Source organism: Chlorocebus sabaeus, chromosome 1 (genome assembly GCF_047675955.1).
Source record: "Chlorocebus sabaeus isolate Y175 chromosome 1, mChlSab1.0.hap1, whole genome shotgun sequence".
NCBI lineage: Eukaryota > Metazoa > Chordata > Mammalia > Primates > Cercopithecidae > Chlorocebus > Chlorocebus sabaeus.
The window spans coordinates 8,276,115-8,291,692 of record NC_132904.1 but is presented as its reverse complement, the minus strand read 5'-3'; the positions used below and the strand labels follow the sequence as shown (position 1 = coordinate 8,291,692).

The following is a 15,578-nucleotide window of genomic DNA, read 5'->3' as shown; positions in this document are numbered from 1 at the left end:
ATGAGCCACCGCTCCCAACCTGGGAGTGCAAGGATTGAAACAAAATCTTGTGAAAAATCTTGTGAATCAAGTCCCTGAAGGAGCCATATCTCAGTTTGGCTCCTTCAGGGACTTTGCCGGGCCTGGGGGGCAGCACAGGAGACAGACTGACTCCCCTGTACAGATGGATGGGGAAACACAGGTGGAGTGGGGACAGAGGACTTACACCAGGTTACATGGGGAGCCTGTGGATGAGGCAGGAGCAGAGGCAGGACTTGGGCCTGGGTCTCTGCACTGAACGACTCCTGGGCACCCTGCTGAGCTCTCCCTTAGAAGGAGATTGGCCTCACATACCCCACTGACCCCTTCCTAGTATGCTTTTTGCCAGACCCCTTGAGACTGGCTGAGGACTGGTTGCCATAGAGATGGCCTGTTGGGCAGTTCCACGGTGGGGATGGGGGATGGGGCAGGATGGGGCAGGACACCAATATGCTAAATACCTACCAACAGTTGGTTAGGACCCCGTTGGCACGACCAGGGCAGGACATGCGGCTTCAGGCTCCGGGAACCAGCACCAGGCTGCTCAAGCTGCTGTCGACCATCTCTCAGGACAAGCAGGTGAGGTAGGCCCAGTGGGGGCACTTCCAGCTGCCCAGAGCCAGGTGGGCTGCCTTGGGTCAGGGAGGCCTGGGCTGGGGAGGCCCTTGAGAAGCCACGAGACCTGAGCTGAGATCCAGGTGAAAGTCAGGGAGGCAGGAGTGGAACAGGGACCACATGGAGGCCTAAAGATCTTGGGAGAAGCTGAGGGATGACGCCTGTGGGTGACTCCCCGGGATGATGGGGTGATTCAGGGAACACTGTGGGAGGAGCAGCGTTTCAGGAAAGATTAAGACCACCTTGATGAAAATCACCTTGGAAGGCCGGGCGCGGTGGCTCAAGCCTGTAATCCCAGCACTTTGGGAGGCCGAGACGGGCGGATCACGAGGTCAGGAGATCGAGACCATCCTGGCTGACACGGTGAAACCCCGTCTCTACTAAAAAATACGAAAAAACTAGCCGGGCAAGGTGGTGGGCACCTGTAGTCCCAGCTACTCAGGAGGCTGAGGCAGGAGAATGGCGTGAACCCGGGAGGCGGAGCTTGCAGTGAGCTGAGATCCGGCCACTGCACTCCAGCCTGGGTGGCAGAGCGAGACTCCGTCTCAAAAAAAAAAAAAAAAAAAGAAAAAAAAAGAAAATCACCTTGGTTTCTACCTTGGCTGTAGCAGGTCCAGGGCCCAATGGGACATTTGGGAGTGCAGTCCAGGGCCCAGAGGCGGCCTAGTGCAATGGTAACAAACCTGGGCGCCACCACTTCCCAGCTGTGTGACCTCAGTTACTCAGCCTCTCTGAGCCTCAGCTTTCTCCTCTAAGTGATGGGGGTGATGATGAGTACCAGCCTCCTAGGGTCCTTGGGAAGGTGTGTTTATGCATGAAAGTCCTGAACGCACAGTAGGTGCTCAGCAGGTGGTGGCTGTTGCTATTTTAATATGCAGAATGGAGGTGGTGTTCAGTCAGGTTTTTTTGTTTTGTTTTTTGTTTTTTTGACACTGAGTTTTGCTCTTGTTGCCCAGGCTGGAATGCAGTGACGTAATCTCAGCTCACTGCAGCCTCCACCTCCCAGGTGCAAGCGATTCTCCTGCCTCAGCCTCCCAAGTAGCTGGGATTACAGGTGCAGGCCACCATACCCGGCTAATTTTTTTTTTTTTTTTTTGTATTTTTAGTAGAGACTTAGTTTCACTATGTTGGCCAAGCTGGTCTCAAACTCCCAGCCTCAGGTGATCCGCCCCCCTTTGCCTCCCAAAAGTGCTGGGATTACAGGCGTGAGCACCGCACCCTGCCCTGTTTGGTTGGTTTTTACGGTAACGAGGGCCCAGAGGGGCCCAGCCAGGGCCAGCCAGGTGCACAGAAGAGGAGGGCACCCGAGTGAGGTGCAACACAGTCCAGGAGGCTGCTTGAGCTGGCTGCTCCTCCCCTAATGTCTCTGCCCAGGGCCGCCTGGGGAGTGGTGATGGTGTGCCAAATCAGGACCTGCAGCGGAGGTCTCAGAGCTCAAGGCAGACAGCAAAGAAGGACCGCAAGCCCAGGGGCCAGAGCAAGAAAGGACAGGGCTCTGAAGAGGCTGAAGAGTAAGGAGCAGTGGGATGGGTCAGGAGGGTGCTGGGGGTCAGGGCCCTCTGGGGGCTGGTGCTGACCCTGACCCCCACCCTGTCCTTCCTCAGTCTCTTTCGCCTTCCTCCTCGGAAGCCCTCCTTCCCCTTCCAGTGGGCCTGGGAGAGCATCGCCACAGATGTCCGGGCTGTGCTTCAGCCAAGTTCCCCAACCCCAGGCCACCAAGCCCTGCCCATGCCCTCCTCATCCTCCCAGCGCCAGTCCAGGCGCAAGTCCACGGCCAACCTCCCAGAGGCCTATGGCTGCTGCCGGAAGACAGAGGCGCAAAACCTGAAGGCGAGACAACAACTGGGAGCCTGGGGTGGTGTCTCCATGCCTCCTGGCAAAGGGGAGCTAGGACCAGAGCCCACCAGTGAGTGTGGCCTCCAGCCGCCTGGGAGGAGGCCAGGATCAGGATCGGCGTCCGACAAGCAGGTCCAGCTGCAAGGCCCGGGTGCTGAGGAGGCTGAGAGGGGTCTGAGTTCTGGGGAGCCGCCCCAGCGCCCCAGGAGGGGGTCCATTTCAGAGGAGGAGCAATTCTCAGAGGCCACAGAGGAGGCTGAGGAGGGAGAGCACAGCGCTCCCTGCAGAAGGAGGGCTGGTTGTCAGAAAAAGGGGCAGATTTCCGGAGAGGAGGCCTCGGATGAAGGGGAACTGCAGGGCCAGAGCCAGGGGAGCAGCCCCAGCTTCAACAACCTCCAAAGGCCACAGAGGAGGAAGACAAGGGCCAGGGAGCTGCAGGGGCCATGGGACCTGGAGAAGCTGCACAGGCAGCTACAGAGAGACCTGGACTGTGGTGAGCGTGCAACTCGGGGCCCGGGTTCCCCCGAAGCTACACTGTGGGGAACAGGGAGCAGTCAGGGAGGCTGGGCTCAGGCAGGCTGGGCTGTGTTCTGGGTGCTGCGGGGATTGCCCAGCAGCCTGGGAGAGAGAGGCAACCCCTGACTTGGTCCCACTGTGGGCAGGCCCCCAAAAGCAGCCCTGGAAGGCTTTGAGGGCTGCCTTCCAGGCCTCCAAGCAGAATGGAAAGACCTATGCCTCGGAAGACAATGAAACTTTCCTGTCTGCCAACCTCCCCAATCGCACCTTCCACAAACGACAGGAAGCCACCAGGTAAGAGGGAAGAGAAGGGAGTGGGAGCCCACGGTGAGAAGTAGAGATGGAGCTGGTTCTCCAAGAGATGCTTAGGCATTTGAACTCTCATTCATTTCTTTATTTATCCATTCACCAAACTTTTGGATCATCCATCCATCCATCCATCCATCCATCCATCCATCCATCCATCCAACTACTGATAACATCCACTCAACCGTTCACCCATCTCTCTGAATACCTGGCCAATTATCTACTGATACAGCCACGTTTTTTTCCCATCTTTTCTTCTATCCATCCATTAAACTATTAACTAAGTGATTAATACAATATTTATTATCTACTCCTGGGCCCTTAGGATGTAACTATTAAAAGACTTGGAACTAGCTGGACATGGTGACACATGCTTGTAGTCCCAGCCACTCAGCAGGCGGGGGCAGGAGGATCTCTTGAGCTCAGGAGATCAAGACTGCAGCGAGCTATGATCCAGCCACTGCACTCAGCATGGGCAACAGAGTGAGACACTGTCTCTAAAAAGTAAGTTAAGGGGCCGGGTGCGATGGCTCACGCCTATAATCCTAGCACTTTGGAAGGCCAAGGCGTGCAGATTGTCTGAATTCAAGAGTTTGAGACCAGCCTGGGCAACATGGTGAAACCCTGTCTCTACTGAAAATATAAAAAAATTATCCAAGTATGGTGGTGCGTGCTTGGAGTCCCAGCTACTCAGGAGGCTGGGGCATGAGAGTCACTTGAACCTGGGAGGTGGAGGTTGCAGTGAGCCGAGATTGCACCGCTACACTCCCGCCTGGGTGACAGAGTGAGACTGTCTCAAACGAACAAACAAACAAAAACCCAGTCTGGTCAACATGGCGAGACCCCTGTGTCTACAAAGGAAAAAAAGATTAGCCTGGCTTGGTGGAAAGTGCCTGTAGCCCCAGCTACTCTAGAGGCTGAGTCAGGAGGATCTCTTGAGCCCAGGAGTTCAAGGCTGCAGTGAGTCATGATCACATCACTGCATTCAAGTCTGAACAACAGAGCAAGATTCTGTTTCTAAAGCAAAGGAGATAGTGGGAGCTGAAGGGGAGACTGGAGGCCGTGAGGAGACTGTTGGCAACACTGAGGTGAGGAACCATAAGGCCCTGAAAAAGGAGGCCCTGTGGATGGAGGAAGGGGATCCATTTAAGAGACACTTAGAGGCTGGTTCAATAGGCCTTGGTGACTGGTGACAGGTGGCATGTGAGGGCAGGGGAGAGTTTATTCAGCATTCTTTTTTTTTTTTTTTTTTTTGAGATGGAGTCTTGCTCTGTTGCCCGGGCTGGAGTGCAGTGGTGCAATCTCCACTCACTGCAAGCTCCGCTTCCTGGGTTCACACCATTCTCCTGCCTCAGCCTCCCGTGTAGCTGGGACTACAGGCGCCCGCCACTGCGCCCGGCTAATTTTTTTTTTTGTATTTTTAGTAAAGACGGGGTTTCACCGGGTTAGCCAGGATGGTCTCGATCTCCTGACCTCGTGATCCGCCCGTCTCGGCCTCCCAAAGTGCTGGAATTACAGGCGTGAACCACCGCGCCCAGCCTCATTCAGCATTCTTATGCACCCCACAATTCTTTTTTTTTTTTTTTGAGACAGAGTCTTACTGTGTCACCCAGACTGGACTACAGTGGTGCAATCTCGGCTCACTGCAACCTCTGCCTCCCGGGTTCAAGTGATTCTCATGTCTCAGCCTCCTGAGTAGCTGGGACTCCAGGCACGCACCGCCACACCTGGCTAATTTCTGTATTTTTAGTAGAGACGAGGTTTCACTATGTTTCACTAGGATTTCACCAGGTTTACGCCATTCTCCTGCCTCAGCCTCCCGAGTATCTGGGACTACAGGCACCCGCCACCACGCCCGGCTAATTTTTTGTATTTGTAGTAGAGACGGGGTTTCACCGTGTTAGCCAGGACGGTCTCTATCTCTTGACCTTGTGATTTGCCCACCTCAGCCTCCCATTGTGCTGGAATTACAGGCATGAGCCACCGCGCCCGGCCGCTGGCTAATTTTTAAATTTTTTGGAGAGAGAGGGTCCCGTTATGCTGAGTTTGACTTTTTAAAGATTTGACACATAAGGGAGATTATATGGTATTTGTCTTTCTGTGCCTGACTTATTTAACTTAACATAGTGTCCTCCAGGTTTATTCATGTTGTTGCAAATGACGGGAGTTTCTTCTTTTTAAGGCTGAAGAATGTCATTGTGTATATATACCACCTTTTCTTTATCTGTTCATCTGTTGATGGAATCTGAGGTTGATTTCAGATCTTTGCTACTGTGAATATTCCTGCAATGAACATAGGAGTGCAGCTACCTTTTCTTTTTTCTTTTTTATTTTTTTTTGAGACGGAGTCTCGCTCTGTCGCCCAGGCTGGAGTGCAGTGGCCAGATCTCAGCTCACTGCAAGCTCCGCCTCCCAGGTTTACGCCATTCTCCTGCCTCAGCCTCCTGAGTAGCTGGGACTACAGGCGCCCGCCACCTTGCCCGGCTAGTTTTTTGTATTTTTTTGGTAGAGATGGGGTTTCACTGTGTTAGCCAGGATGGTCTCGATCTCCTGACCTCGTGATCCGCCCGTCTTGGCCTCCCAAAGTGCTGGGATTACAGGCTTGAGCCACCGTGCCCAGCCCAGCTGACTTATTTTTTAACTTTTTATTTGTAGAGATGGTGTCTTGCTATGTTGCCCGGGCTGGTCTCCAACCCCTGGCTCCAAGCAATCCTGCTGCCTCCATCTCCCAAGGTGTCAAGATTACAGGTATGAGCCACCATGCCCTGCCTCTTTGCCTTTTTTTTTTTTTTTGAGATGGAGCCTCACTTCATCACCCAGGATGGAGTGCAGTGGCATAATCTTGGCTTGCTGCAACCTCTACCTCCCAGGTTCAAGCGATTCTCTTGCCTCAGCCTCCTGAGTAGCTGGGATTACAGACAGGCACCACCAGGTCTGGCTAACGTTTTTGTATTTTTTAGTAGAGACAGGGTTTCGACATGTTGGCCAGACTAGTCTCAAACTCCAGACCTTAAATGATCCGCCCGCCTTGGCCTCCCAAAGTGCTGGAATTTCAGGCATGAGCCATTGTGGCTAGCCTTTGCCCATTTTTTAATTGAGTTATTTGCTTTCTCGTTACTGAGTTATTTGAGTTCACATATTTTCGATATTAACCCCTTTTCAGATGTATGGTTTGCAAATATTTTTTCCCATTCTATATGTCATATCTGTTGATTGTTGCCATTGCTGTGCAGAAGCTTTTCGGTTTGAGGCAACTTTATTTGTCTATTTTTGCTTCTGTTGCCTGTGCTTTCTGGGTCATATCCAAAAAACCATTGCCCAGACAAGTGTCATTAAGCTTTCTTTCTGTGTGTGTGTGTGTGTGTGTGTGTGTGTGTGGGGGGGGCAGGGTCTCAATCTGTCGCCCAGGCTGGAGTGCAGTGGCTCAATCATGGCTCACTGCAGTCTTGATTTCCTGGGCTCAGGTAATTCTCCCACCTTAACCTCCCAAGTAGCTAGGACTACAGGTCTGGGTCACCACGCCTGGCTAATTTTTTGTATGTGTAGTACAGACGGGGTTTCATCATGTTGCTGAAGCTGGTCTCAAACTCCTGGGCTCAAGCGATCCACCTGCATCAGCCTCCCAAAGTGCTGGGGTTACAGGTGTGAGCCACCATGCCCAGCCTATTTTTTTTGGCTCAAGATTGCTTTGGTTGTTTGGAGTATTCCATGGTTCTATATTAATTTAAAATTATTTTTTTCTATTTCTGTGAAAAATGTCATTAGAATTTTGATAGGCTTGCACTGAATCTGTAAATTGCTTTGGATAATATGGACATTTTAACATTATTAATTTTTCCAAAACACCCTTCATTTCTTTTTTTTTCTTCTTTTTTTTTTTCTTTTTTCTTTTTTTTTTTTTTTTTTTTGAGATGGAGTTTTGCTGTTTTTGCCCAGGCTGGATTACAATTGCGGGGTCTCGGCTCACTGCAACCTCTGCTTCCCGGGTTCAAACGATTCTTCTGCCTCAGCCTCCTGAGTAGCTGGGATTACAGGCATGTGCCACCACGCCTGGCTAATTTTTGCATTTTTAGCAGAAACGGGCTGTCACCATGATGGCCAAACTGGTCTCGAACTCCTGATCTCAGGTGATCCACCTGCCTCCACCACCCAAAGTGCTGGGATTACAGGCATGAACCACCGCGCCTGGCCTGCAAGCAGGAGACTTCTAGAATGAGTAGGGAAAGGCCTTGAGCTGGGCCCGAGGGCTGAGCCTCCAGGGCAGTCTCTGTCGTGGACTTCCATGACAAACCCTACTCCCAGGACACTGGCTGTGGACCCTGCAGCCCCTCCCCACAGGCTCCCATATTCCCTTATCCAGCCCCTGGCCCTCTGTGAGGCTCCTGCTGCCCATAAACCTCTCATTCCCCTTCCTTTTCTCACCCAAGGAGCCTGCTGCAGGCCTGGGAGCGGCAGCGGCAGGAGGAGCGGCAGCAGGCCGAGCTGCGGCGGGCCCGAACGCAGCATGTACAGCGGCAAGTGGCCCGCTGCCTGGCAGCCTACGCACCCAGAGGGAGCCGGGGCCCTGGGGCGGCCCAGCACAAGCTGGAGGAGCTGAGGTAGGGAGCCTGGGCTTGGGGAGGCCTGGTTGGGAGAAGGCAGGGAGGCCGTGCCAAGTCTCAGTCTATAGGACTGGGGAGCACCAGTCCTTGCCTTCCCTGGGGCTGGCCAGGCCACTTCACTGCGCTTCCAGATAAGGACGCTGAGTCATGGGGAGAAGGGGTCCATGGAAGGCCACCCAGTTAATAATGACAATCTCTGCAGCTGTTGAATGGTCAAGGTTAAAATATGCATCATGTATGATTACCCTTTTTCAAACCTTCATTTCCTGATTTCCAATGCCAGACATGCTTGTTATAAAATTTCAAAGATTACAGAAATAATGCCTGGAGAAGGCGAACAGCCCTGTGACTCCACTCTGGGAGACAGCCATTGTTCACAGTCAGCTGAAGAGTCGCATTTTGTTCTCTTCCTATATTGTGACCATTTTCTTTTTTTTGTTTGTTTGTTTTTTTCAGACGGAGTCTCGCTCTGTTACCCAGGCTGGAGTGCAGTAGCACGATCTCGACTCACTGCAATCTCTACCTCCCGGGTTCACGGCATTCTCCTGTCTCAGCTTCCCAAGTAGCTGAGACTACAGGTGCCCACCACCAAGCCCGGCTAATTTTTTTAAAAATTTTTATTTCATTTTTTATTTTTAGTAGAGACGGGGTTTCACCGTGTTAGCCAGGATGGTCTCAATCTCCTGACCTCGTGATCCACCCGCCTTGGCCTCCCAAAGTGCAGGGATTACAGGTGTGAGACACTGCGCCTGGCCGTGACCATTTTCCTAATAAGCAAATTTGTGGGCAAACCTTTTTGGACTCCTAACAGGTCCGTGAAACAGGCAGTATTGCTGCCAGTGGGCCAGGTCAGGTTCTTCCTTTGGCCACACAAAATAATTTGAGAGCAAGTCCAAAGGAAGAGCAGGCAAAAAGTTTATTGCAAAGCAAAGGCCGCCCTGACCAACATGGTGAAACCTCATCTCTACGAAAAATACAAAACTTAGCAGGGTGTGGTGGCACATACCTGTAATCCCAGCTATTCGGGAGGCTGAGGCAGGAGAATCGCTTGAACCCAGGAGGTGGAGGTTGCAGTGAGCTGAAATTGCGCCACTACACTCCAGCCTGGGTGACAGAGCGAAAACTCCGACTCAAAAAAAAAAAAAAAAAAAAAAAAAAAAAAGGCCCACCCTGAGGACTGCTCAGAGGGAGAGACGGCAGCTTGTGCCTTAAGAGGATTTCCTTTTATGGGAGTTGTTTATACCTAGTCACAAAATACTGGTGAGGTCAGGTATGTAAAAGTGGACCTGTGGTTGGCTCATGCGCTCAACATCTGCATACTCTAACGTGCATCACATGAAACATTAGCATATAAAATCTCTACCTAGGGGTGTGTTTTTTACTATTAAAATAAGGAAAATGTTGCTATAACCACAACCTTGAGCCTAGCTGTGTATGCGGAACCCCGAGAAGTCCTTAGCTCCCTCCAAGGCAGGAATTTGTAGCTAACAGCTTCTCAGGCTTTTGGTGCTGATTGGCTGGAGATTGGGGAAGCTACATTCTGAATAAGGGGCTTTTGTTTTCTTTCCTGGGCTGTGCTATCAGGGAACTTGTAGCCATCTGTATCCCCTAGGACTGCTTATCTTGCAAAAGCCTTAGGTGCTCAGCTGGGCCCTGTGTCTCCGGCCTGTAATCCCAACACTTTGGGAGGCTAAGGCAGTTGGATCACCTGAGGTCAGGATTTCGAGGCCAGCCTGGCCAACATGGTGAAACCCCGTCTCTACTAAAAAAAAAAAATAATAATAATAATACAAAAATTAGCCAGGGGTAGTGGAACACGACTGTTAATCCCAGATACTTGGGAGAATCGCTTGAATCCGGGAGGCGGAGGTTGCAGTGAGCCGAGATTGCACCATTGCACTCCAGCCTGGGTGACGGAGAGAGACTTAGTCTCAAAAAAAAAAAAAAAAAAAAAAAAGAGTTAGGTGCTGATGCACGAGGGCACAGGGGATACAGAGCTACTGCGAAAGGAGCCCCTGGGGCCTCACACAAGGGGACAAGTCAGTGTGGCCCGCTTACCTTACTATCCTACCTCGGTATCTCCACCTGCATAACCTCACTGGTGAGGAACCGAAGGCTCAGAGATCTTAAATAATTTGCCACAGGTCATGCGTGGGCAGCAGAATTGGGTTCCAGCCACATTGCTGCCCTGTCTGAGTGCTCAAATGCTCAGCCTTTAGACGAAAGGCACCAGGACCTTCCCCCAAGAGCCCAAACTAGTGAAACAGGTAACACAAATAAATATGACCAAAACTAGTGCCACTGATTTGAGTACCTCCTGGGTGCAGTGGGCGCAGGGCATATTTTTCTGCACCCTGTCTCCTTTGGTCCATGGCAAGTGGGGCGAGGGTCCTGCCCTGCCATAGGGCCACTGATGGCTCAGCAGGGTTCTTATCATCTACTCTTTGAGGCTCAGTTTTTTTTGTTTTTTTTTTTGAGATGGAATTTCACTCTTGTTGCCCAAGCTAGAGTGCAATGGCGTGATCTCGGCTTACTGCAACCTCTGTCTCCCAGGTTCAAGTGATTCTCCTGCCTCAGCCTCCTGAGTAGCTGGGATTACGGGCGTGTGCCTACACGCCCGGCTAATTTTGTATGTTTAGTAGAGACAGGGTTCCTCCATGTTGGTCAGGCTGGTCTCGAACTCCTGACCTCAGGTGATCCACCCACCTCAGCCTCCCAAAGTGCTAGGATTACAGGCATGAGCCACTGCGCCCAGCCAAGGCTCAGTCTTAATCACTCCAATTTTACAGATTTGGAAACAGAGGCTCTGAGAGGTCAAGTGTGTTTTGGGGACTGCTTGGGCCAATGTTGAGGGGGACCCTTTCTCCTTCCCAATCTCGCTCTGTTGCCCAGGCTGGAGTGCAGTGGCGTGATCTCAGTTCACTGAAACCTCCATCTCGGCCGGGCGCGGTGGCTCAAGCCTGTAATCCCAGCACTTTGGGAGGCCGAGACGGGTGGATCACGAGGTCAGGAGATCGAGACCATCCTGGCTAACACGGTGAAACCCCGTCTCTACTAAGAAATACAAAAAACTAGCTGGGCGAGGTGGCGGGCGCCTGTAGTCCCAGCTACTCGGGAGGCTGAGGCAGGAGAATGGCGTAAACCCGGGAGGCGGAGCTTGCAGTGAGCTGAGATCCGGCCACTGCACTCCAGCCTGGGCGGCAGAGCAAGACTCCGTCTCAAAAAAAAAAAAAAAAAAAAGAAACCTCCATCTCCCGGGCTGAAGTGATTCTCCTGCCTCAGCATCCTGAGTAGCTGGGACCACAGGTGCAGACCACCACACCTGGTCAATTTTTTTCTATTTTTGGTAGAGACAGGGTTTCACCATATTGCCCCAGCTGTCTCAAACTCCTGACCTCAAGTGATCTGGCTGCCTCGGCCTCCCAAAGTTTTGGGATTACATGCATGAGCCACCGCGCCCAGCCAAGTGTTTTGTTTTCATAGTAAGGCAGGAAGTGTAAGGTTCAGAACTCCAAGTGGCAGGTGCAGCAAAAAGAGTTATTCAACCTCACTTCTTTTACTTTCTATTTGAGAGGGTTAAGGCATAAGTAGATATCTCCCATGCAGTCTCTCAGCCCTTACAGCCTGTGAACTTCACTGTCTGAGTGGAACAGGAGACTATGTCTTGCCTAGGAAGGGCGGGCACAAAAGAGATTGTCCTGTGGGAGGGAGGCATGTGTCTTCCTTCCATTCTGAGATGATGCACGGGCTGACACCCACAGACACCACTTCCCTTTCTGCTCTGGGCTCCTGTCATTGTTTTTTTGAGACAAAGTCTCACTCTGTCGCCAGGCTGGAGTGCAGCAGTGCGACCTCGCCTCACAACCTCCAACTCCCTGGTTTAAGCGATTCTCCTGCCTCAGCCTCCTGAGTAGCTGGGATTACAGGCGCACGCCACCACTCCCAGATAATTTTTGTATTTTTGGTAGACGGGGTTTCACCATGTTGGCCAGGAGGGTCTCAATCTCCTGACCTCGATATCTGCCTGCTTTGGCTGGCTCCTGTCACCTCTAACAGAAATAGCATAAAGCATCCAGCAGGAAAAGTGCACAAACTATCACAGAAAAGATAGGGACTGCCAACTCATTTCCCACCTCCCCTTGTAACTGCCATAAATTCCTCCCTAAATAGTGAAAGCCCTTTTTTGCAGTAACTTGCGTTTCTGGCCATGGGTTTTCAAATCTGTGTCTTTTTCTCAATGGAGGACGGTTCCCTCCCTGGCACAGGGCCAAGGGGCATGGCCCAGCAAGGCTGCGTTTTTCCACAGGGCCCAGCACACTTGCTGAGGTCCCAGCACAGGTCTTGGGGTCTTGTCTGCGTCTCCCCTCCCTTCCTGTCCATGGGTGCTGCCTCCATACCTCAAGGCCTCTCTTATGTGCTTCACAGATGGATGCCTGGTCCCACGTGGGCTGTGGCCCAAAGGCCCTTCTTGCTGCTAGGGTGCTCTCTTCAGGAGTGGCAGTGACACTCAAGTTTGTCAAGCAGACACATTTGTGACAAGTGCACAAACTGGGTTTTGGGTTTTTTGAGACAGGGTCTCTGCTCTGTTGCCCAGGCTGGAGTGCAGTGGCACAATCTCAGCTCTCTGTAGCCTAGACCTCCCAGGCTCAAGCAATCCTCCCACCTTGGCCTCCTAACTAGCCAGGACTACAGGGGCACACCACCACGCCTGGCTAATTTTTGTAGAGACAGGATTTCACCATGTTGCCCAGGCTGGTCTCAAACTCTTGGGCTCAAGTGATCCACCCTCTTTGGCCTTCCAAAGTGCTGGGATGGCAGGTGCGAGCTGCCGCGCCCAGCCATGCTGGGTTTTTAGAAATGAAAACTGTGCTTCCCCAGTGGAACCCTGATCTCTCCAGGGTGTGTTTTTTAAATTTGAAATATATATATTTTTTAGTTTCTCTGTCCCATTTTCCAAGCTGTCTGCTTATAAGAACCAGAGAGAATGCTGGCAAGCTTGTCTGATCCCTGCTATATAGCACAGTGAAATAAACTGAGCCCAGAGCCAAGAGCCCAGAGAGAGGCCTCGCCCAAAGTCACACAACCAACAACCACAGCTCCCCCTCAAGGGGAAGAGGATGGGGAGGGAAGGCTATGTAAGCAGGTGTCTGGAAGCTCAGAAGCTAGTACTGGTCCCTTTCCCATGGGGGTGGCACAGGAAGATTGGCAAGGCCCAGCTGCCCAGGGCTCGGCCCCTCATTTCCCAGCTGCACAACTTTGAACAAGTCCCTCAACCCTCCTGAGCCATCAGTAAACTGGGTGAATAATTTCCACCCTGGCTGACTTCACAAGCAATCCAGGCCAGAATGGGAATGAAATAGCTTTGTAAAGGTGAGGGTGAGGACGTGAATATCAAATCTTTAGTGAAGATGAGCCGGCTCAGGAGTGGAGATCAACAGTTGTGTCCATGGTTAGCTGCACAAAGGCCTGTCTCCCCTGCAGGCGCCAGGAGCGACAACGCTTTGCTGAGTACCAAGCGGAGCTGCAAGGCATCCAGCACAGGGTGCAGGCCCGGCCCTTCCTGTTCCAGCAGGCCATGCAGGTGAGGCTGGCACCTGGACAAGCACACAGCTGCCCCCTGTGAATAACTGGCTGAGTGGGTCAGGGAAGCAGGATGCGAGTAGGTCCCTGCAGATAGGATCCCAGGGCTGCTGCCCTCTGGAATCCCTGGGACTCCCTCAGTAAGCAGAGCCCCACCTTGCCCTTGGCAGCCCTGGTGCAGAGCGAGAAACCCTCTTCTCTCTCCTCAGGCCAATGCCCGGCTCACTGTCACTCGGCGCTTCTCCCAGGTGCTGTCAGCACTAGGGCTGGATGAAGAGCAGCTGCTGTCTGAGGCAGGAAAGGTGGACAGAGATGGCACCCCCAGGAAACCCAGGTGAGTCTCCCCGGCAGGTCAAGAACTGGCCCTGCCATGCTGCTGTGGGAAGGGGCGGCCACACCAGCACTCTGGGCTCTGGAGGGCCTCCCCCAGGACAGGCAGAGAGCCCAGAGGAAGGCAAGGCCAGGGTTGTCATTCCTACTTCTCAACGAGGAAACTAAGGACCTGAGGGGCAGGGCCATGTTTAAGGACACAGGAGCGAACAAGCAGCAGAGCTAGTCTGGGACTCTGCAACCACGTGAGCAGCCACACACCAAGCTCTCATTAGGGGCTGGCACCACCACGCTGGTCACCCCATGTCTTAGAATAACCTGGTACAGAGCAGGGATTATGAGGCCCACTTGGCAATAAGGAAAGTGAGACTCGAGAAGGGAGAGTCACTTTGCTCAGGATCACACAGCAAGCCAGTACAGGAGCAGGGTTTGAAGCCACATTGTCAGTGGTTTCCTTGGGCATGGGGGTGAGAACTGCAGAGCCAGGGGCCTCTATCTGTGTCTTGAAGGAGCCACAGGTCAATGGGGGTGAGAATGGAGCACTCTCCTCAGAGGCCCCCAAGGACAGAACCCACCGGCAGCCAGCCTGACAGGCACTACAAGCCCAGCCTGGACCCGGAGTGCAGTTTCTGAGATAAAATTAAAGGCTTTATGGGAAACACAGTGTGGGATTTCTGCTGGTGGTGGTGGTGGAGGCTATGGGTTGGAAGTGGGAGGGGGCAGGTGGGTGGGCAGCAGGCTTAGCTCTGTCCCCACACCCCCTCCCCTCCAGGAGCTCTGGCTCTTTTGGTTCCCTCCACCCAGCACACACAGCCCCTTCTCTGCTCCTGAGGAGTGGGGACATCTCGAAGAGCAAGAGCTGTAACTTCTCCACCCCATCTTCAATGTGTATGTTGGGTCCTATAAATGCAAGCGTGAATAAGATGGAATGACTCCTGCCTCTGAGGACGCCCAGTGAGTGGGAGAGGGAGTGGGCCCTTAAACGGGTGCATACATATCCCAACCCACGCTCACATCCCAACACACGCTTATATCTTAACACATACTCATATCCCAACACACGCTCACATCCTAACACACGCTCATATCCTAACACATGTTGAGTTGTGCAAGGCAGGGAGCCGCAGACTGAGCAACCATTGCGTGAGGGGAGGGGTTTCAGGACCGATTGGGATTGTGTGCACTGGGCTTTTTTTTTTTTTTTTTTGAGACGGAGTCTCGCTCTGCTGCCCAGGCTGGAGTGCAGTGGCGTGATCTCGGCTCACTGCAAGCTCCGCCTCCCGGGTTCACGCCATTCTCCTGCCTCAGCCTCCTGAGTACCTGGGACTACAGGCGCCTGCCACCTCACCCAGCTAATTTTTGTATTTTTAGTAAAGACGGGGTTTTACCACATTGGCCAGGATGGTCTCAATCTCTTTTTTTTTTTTTTTTTTTTTTTGAGACGGAGTCTCGCACTGTCGCCCAGGCTGGAGTGCAGTGGCCAGATCTCAGCTCACTGCAAGCCCCGCCTCCTGGGTTTATGCCATTCTCCTGCCTCAGCCTCCCGGAGTAGCTGGGACTACAGGCGCCTGCCACCTCACCCGGCTAGTTTTTTGTATTTTTTAGTAGAGACGGGGTTTCACCGGATTAGCCAGGATAGTCTCGATCTCTTGACCTTGTGATTCGCCTGCCTCGGCCTCCCAAAGTGCTAGGATTACAGGCGTTAGCCACCGCGCCCGGCCTGCACTGGGGTTTTAAGTCCCAGTAGTTTTAAGTTAGGGCTCCTCTCCTCAAGAA

General features: G+C 52.5%; 1 protein-coding gene across 2 annotated transcripts; it reads left to right on the top strand.

Moving 5' to 3' along the window:
- The first annotated feature begins 210 nt into the window (after nucleotides 1-210).
- TSGA10IP (testis specific 10 interacting protein) lies at nucleotides 211-14,726 on the top strand. Of its 2 annotated transcripts, none has more exons than XM_073014554.1 (8): nucleotides 211-597; nucleotides 2,008-2,144; nucleotides 2,238-2,962; nucleotides 3,132-3,279; nucleotides 7,719-7,889; nucleotides 13,374-13,473; nucleotides 13,643-13,806; nucleotides 14,312-14,726. In XM_073014554.1, the coding sequence occupies exons 1-8, from the start codon at nucleotides 451-453 to the stop codon at nucleotides 14,433-14,435; spliced, it is 1,716 nt and encodes a 571-aa protein (XP_072870655.1). In that variant the 5' UTR covers nucleotides 211-450; the 3' UTR covers nucleotides 14,436-14,726. The 2 variants fall into 2 exon arrangements, with proteins under 2 accessions (XP_072870655.1, XP_007978097.3); XM_007979906.3 differs by having other exon boundaries at nucleotides 214-597; nucleotides 13,682-13,806.
- Nucleotides 14,727-15,578: the final 852 nt, after the last annotated feature.

What these genes read in the sequence shown, in the direction of transcription:
- TSGA10IP (XM_073014554.1), top strand. Translation starts at nt 451, where the DNA reads ATGGGGCAGGACACCAATATGCTAAATACCTACCAACAGTTGGTTAGG. An exon ending in GGCTCTGAAGAGGCTGAAGA is followed by an intron (nt 2,145 to 2,237) that starts GTAAGGAGCAGT and finishes GTCCTTCCTCAG; the next exon opens with TCTCTTTCGCCTTCCTCCTC. An exon ending in GGCACCCCCAGGAAACCCAG is followed by an intron (nt 13,807 to 14,311) that starts GTGAGTCTCCCC and finishes TGTGTCTTGAAG; the next exon opens with GAGCCACAGGTCAATGGGGG.